Here is a 9,144-nt window from a genome sequence, read left to right on the forward strand (position 1 = left end):
AGTGGGCATTAATAATAGGACCTACTGTATAGGATTGTTGTGAAGCTAAGATAATGTATGTTTATAAAGCACTTAGTACCGTGCCTATAAGCACTCAGTAGGGGTCAGTACCAATATTATCAAGATGATTATTGTTATTGTTGCTAATTATAACTAAGTAGCATCCTGTCCATGGTGGACTGTGAGTTCTCACCGGAAGAAGGAAAACTACTGGAAGCAGTTTAAGCTTGTTTATCACCTGACTGGCACCCTCCCTGCAGCTCCTGCGTTGCCCCCGGCAGATTCTCCCCTTTGTGAGGCTGCCCTGGGGACAGGTGGGAAGGGAAGGCTTCCTTGGATAGATTATCTCCATCCTTCCATGGAGATGGGGGTGCTCTGGCCTTGCCCATTGATTTCCTTCTGATCGTGGGTCGTATGGGCTCCCCAGGAACACCGCCGGGGGGACGAAGCCCACTAATGGTCACGCTTAGGCTGAGGTTTTCCTCCAGATAACAAGATGCAGTCTTTCTTGAGGCCCACTCTTTATCAGGTTCCAGGTCATTGAGTCCTCTGGGGTTGATATCACGCCCATTTTGCAGATAGAAAAGTGAGGGTTGGAGCTTTCCCCAAGGTCTTCATGAAAGTGACAAATACCAGGCGAGTTTAGAGTTAATCTTGTGATCATGACCATTACACTGCTCTGTGCTACACTTCGGGCCAGCTTAATGGGGTGGGACCTGTGGAGCCGCACAAGCCCTATGCTTAGGAGGGCCCCAATCTCGGTTTAGTGCTCTGCTGTCACCGTCTTCAAATTCTTAATAATTTTGAACAAGGGGCCCCGCATTGTCATTTTGCACTGAGCCCTGAAAATCATGTCGCTGGTCCTGCCTATCCTCTTTTGTAGATATCTTCCTTGTAAACAAAATCAAAAGGGTGCAGGGAGGGGGATGTGACTGGCACAAGGTCACACAGCAAGTTGATGGCAGAACTAGAGCAGGTCCAGTAGAATTCTCTGGAAGCACTCATGTATCCAACTATGCCCTAAATGAGGGAAGTTCTGGAAGAGGCTACTGGCTGGGGGTGGGAGGGTAAGAGAGGGCTCCCCCCCCACCAAACCACCTCTCTACCTGGCTCTTTTGAGACTTAAAATGTTCACTTGCTGCCTCCTGGCCTGCCCACCTTTGAGTCCCGGGGTCAGGCTTTTCTGAGGGGCTGGGCAAGGCTGGTGAGCAGAGCAGTGAGTCAACTCTCTCTAGAGTCAAGGGGCATCAAGGAGCTAAGGGGCATGGATGAGGGTGGGAGCAGAGGTGGCCATGGAGTGGGACTCTCAGGAACGAGTCTGGGCTTTGACCTGAGTCCCTGCCTCTCACTCTGAGACCCATTGAGACTGACATCTTTGGAGGGGTGGACATGAATGCTCAGATATCTGGGGCCTACGCTCTGTGTAGAATCCTGCTTGAGGCGTGTGTTTCTGTGTGATTGCATGTAGCTCTGTGTGTGTGTGTGTGTGTGTGTGTGTGTGTGTGTTGTGGGGATGGTGGGAAACATTTTGAGCAAAGAGGAGAAAAACATCCAGTTCCAGCTGCTTTCATTCACATTTTTTTTCTTTTTCCCCCTTCTTCCGCCTTCCCCCCCTCCGATTCAGGCCGTTGTTTCTCAGTCTAGTTGTGTAGGACACAGCTCCCTGGCCCACGCTGGGATTAGGAGCGCCGGTCGCTCACACAGCAGCTCACGGCAGCTCTCACCCGCTACCGGCCACTCACGATGGCTGCCAGCCACTCATGCTGGACTGCGGCACATGGCAGCATTCAGCAGCCCACGGTGGCTCACGCCAACCTCTGGCTGGCTGCTCACGGCTGCCCAGCTCCAGGGAGAGCCATTGTTCACAATCTTAGCTGTAGAGGGTGCAGCTCACCGGCCCATGTGGGAGTCCAGCGGGCAACCTCGGCGTTAGGAGCACGGCGCTCCCACCACCTGAGCCACCGGGCCGGCACTCATTCACTTTTTAATTTCACAGATATTTCAGATTTGGGGAATACAGCCTCAGAAATACAAACAGCCTTGGGTGCTTACAGTCTGGTGGGTGAGAATGAAACAAATAATCAGACAAATAAATACATTGATTTGTTTCCTAGTGCCTGTCTCTTTCTCTTCATGGAGTAATTCAGTTTGAAATAACTGTGTTAATGGTATCCTCTTTGGTAAGATGGATGGGAACCCCATGGCCATCCCAGCCTACACCACAGCTGGCCTTGGCATTTTAGAGGCATTTGGATCATGGCTGGGAATGAGATTGACCTTGATGCTCCAAATAAGTCACCTGGGGATGCATGAAATTCCCCTGGGGGTCTTTCTCTAGGATTGAGCATTACTATTTTACTGAGACCTTGTTTAAAATTGAAATCCTTGGGGGTGGGGGTGCCAGGTGGTTTACTGAGTTCATAACATGGCAGTGCTGTCTCATGAGATAGGGCTGCCCAAGGGCCCTGACCCCCCCCAAAGATTCCCCTGATGGGTACCACAAGGGGGTCCAGAAGACCACAAGACAATCTTCTCAGTCACCTTCTGCTGCTGACTCAGCAAGGGGCTGACTTTGCCTTCAGAAAGGGGAGCCAGAGGGAGAGAGGGGAGAGTAAGGCCTAATCCAAACCCAAACCCAGAATTCCACTGCTTCACTCTGGTAGCTGCAAAAGCCAGAAACTCCAGGCTCATCTTAACCTGCAGGGAACTGCAGTAACAGATCTACCCCTCCCTGATGGAACAGTCATGTTTTCCTCAATGACAGCTCTGTGGTTGCCTATAGTATGTGACAGAAACTTTCAAGGTTCTTGAAATACATTCAACTACCACTGCGATCTTTCTGTGCTCGCATGCCCAGAAGCCAAATTTGTAACTCTATTTGGGGTGGAGAGGAAGACTGTGGAACCCAGCCACCCCAGAGAGGCCCTGGAGTGAGGCCGGGGCTGGAGCACTGTCCTGGGCGTGGCCTGGATGCCTGTCTTGTCCCCTCACACAAGAATCTGCATGCTTCCTCCCTTCCTAGTTTCCTTCCTCTTGGTCCCCGCCCTCGACAACCTACCTGGAGGCAGGTAATAAAGCTGGAGGAGGGAGATGGATGGATAGGGAGGGCAGAGAGCCACGTGGTGCCATAAAGCCCAGCTAGAGAGGGCCTGTCCTGGGAGTGTCCAGCCCGCAGGAGCCAACGCTGGGGAGGTGGACTCTCAGCTTTGCGAGCCTGAGCAGCCAGGCCCTGGAGAAGGCCATGCACCGGGACGTGCCAGGACCAGGCCTCAGGGGCCTGAAGGGGGCTGAGGGCTCTGCGAAGGACTGGGGGGACTCTTGCCTGGAGGCCGGGAGGGATTTTGGGGTGCTGAGGAAGAACGGCGCCCCCCGTGGCCTGGGAGAGGCAGAGGAGGTACCAAGCAGCAGAAAGCGCACGCGGCCGGTGCGGTCCAAGGCGCGGCGCGTGGCGGCCAACGTGCGGGAGCGCAAGCGCATCCTGGACTACAATGAGGCTTTCAACGCGTTGCGCCGGGCGTTGCGGCACGACCTGGGCGGCAAGAGGCTCTCCAAGATCGCCACGCTGCGCAGGGCCATCCACCGCATAACGGCGCTCTCCTTGGTCCTGCGTGCCAGCCCCGCGCCCCGCTGGCCCTGCGGGCACCTAGAGTGCCACGGCCAGGCCGCGCGCGCTGGGGGAGCGGGGGACTCCGGGGACGCCGGCTCCAGTCCCCCGCGGCTCGCGCCGCAGCCCGCCAGGCTCTCTGCGCCGCGCTGCGCCGCGTGCTCCTCGCACACGCCCCTGGGACGGCCCAGGTTGGCGGCCGAGGCGCAGGGTTTGGCCCAGGCCACCGCGGGAAGCTGGCGCCGATGTCCAGGGGCTCCCTTTGCCTGGCCGCTGGGCCACCCGCGGGCGGGCTCCGTGCTGGGCTACCAGCACCCTTGACCTGGCCATGAGCAGGTGGAGGGAGGCTGGCCTGGGGAGAGCCAATGGGAGGATGACTACAAAAGGGAAGACCTCAGAGAACGTCCCAGATGGAGCAAAGCTGAACAGGCTGCAGCCTGAGGGGAAAAGCGGTGTTGGACTTGCCCGTGGAAAGGAACTCCGGAGCCTCGGGTGCGCACCCCACTCTCCACAATCCCAACCTCAGGTGGCAGCTCGGAGAAAGGAGCAGGAAGTATCCTGCGGGCTCTTTCTTACATTCGGACTTGATGAACTCTTCTTGGAAAGTGACGTTGGCATCCCTGTGCCTCTGAGTCCTATTTTTCTCTTGTTGCTTTTCAGGAAAATGGGAGCTTTTGGACAGGGAGACTTGTATGTAGGAGTGTGGGTGGCACCTGGTGTGTGGTCTGATGGCACAGTGTGGGGTCCCCTGCCCCTGCCTGTGCTGATGCCCCAAGTCTGTGACCTGGGCGAGGCAATCAGAAGCAGCCAAATAAAAAGGAAGCTCTCATCTCTGTCTGCTACCAGGACTCCACTGGGCTCCGTGACCCAGGCAGCAGGAAGGCTGAGGTGCTGGAGGCCTGGAGGCTCCCCCTGGAATGTTGGGCCCCAGACTGGAGCCCACGGGTAGATCCACGGGGGCACTGGGTTATGGCAAAGTTCCTGGTGTGGCTGAGCACTGTGGAGGGCACTGTGGGAGGGGACATTATTCGGAGAGGGGAAGTGGGACCTGGAGGCTACGGATATGGTTAGCCCCATCTCTGAAGTGAGTCACGGTGAGAGTGGCAGTGCAAATAGAGTCTGGGCCAGTCTCTATTTGGGAGACTGAAGGGAAGGAAGCTGAAGGTAGGGCCAAATTGTGTGTGTGTGTGTGTGTGTGTGTGTGTGTGTGTCAGCGAGTCCTGCCTGAATCCCACGTGATGAGATAAAGCTTCCAGGGAAGAGGGAGCCAGTGCAGGCAGGGCCTTTGTGATGAGGGACAGATTTGGAATTCAGGAAAGATTATGGGGAGGCGGTTAAGGGAAGTGAGGCCTCAGGCCTAGGTCCCTGAGGAAATAGGAGGTACAGCCAGCTCCCCAGAGATACCTGGAGAGCTGCTCTCATCTAAGACGAGCACTCCTGCAGGAGCATCTGGCCTCGCTCAGGCTGGCTGGGCCGGTGGGACTGGTGCTGCTTGCTGGGTAAGGACCCAGACATGCCAGGGGCGGGCTGATGGCTTTCTGGTCTCCTTGGAGAGCTGGGCTCTTGCCAGCTGTGGGGAAGAGATCCACAGCTCAGAATGGGGGACCCCACAGGAGCTGGAGACATGCCCTTAGCCCCATGGAGGAATGAGGGTTCCCCAGAGCAATCAAGGTGAGGCTCACTGCCATAATCCGAGATATCTTTGCTTTCTGCAAGCCCCAAGACTGGCTGGTACACTTGGCATCCTGTCCCCAGCTCACAGACTCCCAGTTTCACAGGGCAGGTGGCTATGACACAGATCTCAGGACAGCTTTGACTCTGGGTCATAAGGGTCATGGAGTCCAGCGAGGGGCAAACTGTGGGACTCTGGCCCCAGGCCCGCCCACTGAGCCTTCCCTCTCACGGAGAGGCAGTGCGATAGTCTGAGGTGCATAGAAAAGAGCCAGACAGGCCTGGGATCCAGTCTCCACTCGGCTGCTTCCTCCATGTGTGACCCATGGCATCACTTCACTTCACTAAGCCTCTAGTGCGTCACCTGTGACCCAGGTGATTCCACCTCAGCGTAGCTGGGAGGATGAATGTTCCTCCATAATCTACAGTTGCTGGCAATGAGGAGCTGCGCCGCAAATTGTTACTCTTTATATATTATTAGAATCTTATGACAATGCTTCCATCTTGCTTCAGCCTCAGGTTTTTATTCTCTGGAAACATGATAATATGACAAGCAAGTCCTGCTTTCCTATATTCCAGGATAGAAAGAGCGGAGGGTTTTTCTTGCCCAGCTGCCCTTTCAGCCCTGGCTTGGTGAGGACACTCTCTGCAGGTGGAAGAGTGACTGCGTAGAAGTGTGAGGTCAGCAGGAAGAATGTGAAAGTATTTCTCTGTCTCCTCACTGACCAGCAAAGTGACCTTGGCAAATCGCCTCATGACCTTGAGCCTTGTTGTTCCCATCCGTTACAGGATACGACTTACATCAGAGGCTGTTGTGCAGACTACATGGGATAATGCACTGAAAACACTTGGTACAGTACCTGGTCCAGGCAAGTACTCACTGAGTGGAAGCTGTTAAAACATATTCTAGGGGCGCCCGGTTCGCTCGGTTGGTTAGAGTGCTCTTAACAACAAGGTTGCTGGTGCGATCCCCACATGGGCCACTGTGAGCTGCGCCCTCCACAACTAGATTGACACAACTACTTGACTTGGAGCTGATGGGTCCTGGAAACACAGATACACACACAAGAACATATTCTATTCACAAGGTTGTTATAAGGAAAGAATGCATGGGAAGGTGTTTTATAAACTAAAGTCTACAACACATTTGCTATTATTATTATTTTATCAGGGCTATGTGTTTGAGTGCACACACCTGTATGTTTGCCTATGTGTTTGAGTGCACACACCTGTATGTTTGCCTGCTGATACGTATTTGTCTCGCATTTGGAGGGTTTTTTTTGACATGCACACATGTGTGCATGCTTATAGAGCTGTGTGGATGTGTGAGTATTTGTGTGTGTATACATACGTGCATGTATTGACCTAAAAGGTACCCCCGCTTCTCCCTGATGCTTTAGGGGATCCTAGGCCAGAATACATTTAATTACGTGCCTTCCAGGTTTTCAGGAACCTTTGCTTGAGTTTTTAAAGTCTGCTTCCCAAGACCATATGCATTCTCCCAGATGACTGGTCACTGTGGAGTAAAGATAAATCTGCGATTGTTAAAGAAATGGAAATTATCAACCGAGACCAGATAGGTTTGTCCTAATATAGAGAAAAATAGTACAAAGATAGGTGTTAAATGAATAAAAAATGGAAAGTACTGGAAAGAGAAAACATGTAAGACAGAGCTGCTAAAAGTGATGGCCATAAGATACGAAAGACAGATGTACATAAAGACAGAACTTATGTATCTATAAGGTTAGTAAGAATGACCCACTCAAAAAGTGTTCAAAGGAGAGAGAGAGAACTACTAACGGGCAGAGAATTATCATTATAGCACTTTCAGCAACTTGATAGCTCACAAAGGGCTCTTACGCACTCAGTCTCTTGGCTTCTCTTCCAAGCCCTTTTCTTATACCCCCTCCCTCTATCACAGGAAGCTGTAGTACCTCACCTCTCTAGCAATGAATGAGACAGGCAGCAAAAATAAATAACAATGACAAGACCCAGAGTTGTCGAGGATGTGGCAAAAAGGGCACATTCACAGATTTCTAGTTGTGCTGTGTATCTGTCCTTTTTTTTTTTTTTTTTTTTGGTAAATAACAAACTGGCAAAATCATAATAAAATAAAAAACACTCCAAGACAATAACCCAAAAGGAAAACAAATTTGCAAAAAGGCAGTCCCAGCAGTACTGTACAAAATAGTGGAAGATTTGAAACAACACAAAGCCCAACCAGAGAGGCCTCGCAAACGCATTCTGGGAGTCTATCAAGGTGAAAATCACGATGAGTTAGGGGAGCAGACCACAAAGTGTGCCCACTGATTATAACTGTAGACAAACATGTACGTGCATGAAAAGACCTTGAGAGAATATGGAAGGATGTAAACAGGGTTAATGTCCATTAGGTTCTTTGTCATTTTTTTTAAAAGGTGAAAGATTTGTCTCTGGAGGGCACCTTTCTAAGAGGAGCAAGGAAATGTTTTGAGCAAGGACAGCAAGGATGAAGTATCTTGAGTGGACTCCTTTGGAGGGACCCTACCTCGTGGATGTGAAACTGGGGTGCTTGGTGTTGGGAACATGATCACATCAAGTTTTCCTTACACTTGGTGTGTGTGTGTGTGTGTGTGTGTGTGTGTGTGTGTGTGTGTAGACACCAGCGGAGGGTGAGCTGGGCCCAGGAAGGCCTCAGCGAGAAGAGGAATTTGCTTAATTGCTCCTGCTCTGTCAGCCACATAAGGGTTCCTGACACTGAATGAGCCAAGGGGAGAAAGGACCGTGGGGGCTCTATCACCTCTTCCCCTTGGATTAGGTTCCAACTTTCCTACCTTTCTGAGGTTTGCTTCCCTGCCCGCCCCACCCTCCCGTAAGCAGGTCCACCCTCCACTGTTACATCTCAGCATCCTTCCTGCTAAAGTTGGGGGCAGCAGAGGGGCAGTGGCTGTTGGTGTGGACACACCCTGGGCGCGTGGTGGGAGCCTTCACCTTCCTCTGGTTCACCCAGCTGGTCTTCACTGTGAGCCAGGCTCTGGGCTGGGGAGCTGTGGGTATGCCTGCCCCCTCCAGGACCTCACAGCCCAGTGGGGAAGGGGAACAGAGAGGGCAATGACTTTCTTTGGTTCCCTATGTCCACGCGCGGGCGCAGCCAGCTGTGGAACAGAAGGAGGTCCATACATCGGTCTAGCTGGGCGGGGGCTCGTAGCTCAGACCCCTGAAATCAGGCAGGACAGGTGGAAGGTGAAGTTGGAGGAACTCAATGCCTTCCCTTCTTAAAGGCTGCGGCTGACCTTGTGGCTGGGCTGAACATGGGCCCAGGGTCCTCAGATCTTCATGTTACAAGTCTAAAACTTTAAAGTTTTTATGTGAAATGGAGATTTAAAAAAATACGTATTGAGTCAATACTGTGCAGGCCAGTCCCACTTTGTATGATGAATATGGCCCGAGGGCGTCCACTTAAGACTTCAGTTGGGGTTTGGGGGAATGAGGAGGTAGCCCCGCAGGCCGGCGCAGGCACAGCTGGCTGGGACGGGCTCAGCAGCCCTGGATCCCAGACCGGAAGCTCCCTCCCTGCCTCTCCTCTCTGTGGTCTCAGCTCCATCTCTGGTCATTCCCCTCAGCACCACCAGGCCACTAGATGGCACCACGAGCCCAGGGGCGGGCAAACCTGAGTCCCCAAGTTCCCAATCCCAGCCCACCCTCACAGCCATGGGGACTTCTTGGCTTTTTCTTTTCTCTTTGAGCTTTTATTAAGTGAAAAAGACCCCTTTATGTCATGTTCATTCTGTTCACTAGGCCAGCGATGCCCAATAGAAATATAATACAAGCCACATTTGTAATTTTTAAGTTTCTTGTAGGCACATTAAAAAAAGGAGAAAGACACAGGT

General features: G+C 52.5%; 1 protein-coding gene across 1 annotated transcript; it reads left to right on the forward strand.

Moving 5' to 3' along the window:
* The first annotated feature begins 3,241 nt into the window (after positions 1–3,241).
* Positions 3,242–4,494, forward strand: BHLHA9 (basic helix-loop-helix family member a9). Its single transcript, XM_033091226.1, has one exon. It carries the CDS (start codon positions 3,242–3,244, stop codon positions 3,923–3,925), a length of 684 nt encoding a protein of 227 aa, XP_032947117.1. The 3' UTR covers positions 3,926–4,494.
* Positions 4,495–9,144: the final 4,650 nt, after the last annotated feature.

The sequence above is a fragment of the Rhinolophus ferrumequinum genome, chromosome 21 (assembly GCF_004115265.2).
Source record: "Rhinolophus ferrumequinum isolate MPI-CBG mRhiFer1 chromosome 21, mRhiFer1_v1.p, whole genome shotgun sequence".
Taxonomy (NCBI): Eukaryota; Metazoa; Chordata; class Mammalia; order Chiroptera; family Rhinolophidae; genus Rhinolophus; species Rhinolophus ferrumequinum.

Bases quoted from the DNA above. Each gene is read 5' to 3' on its own strand.
- BHLHA9 (XM_033091226.1), top strand. From the start codon at position 3,242: ATGCACCGGGACGTGCCAGGACCAGGCCTCAGGGGCCTGAAGGGGGCT.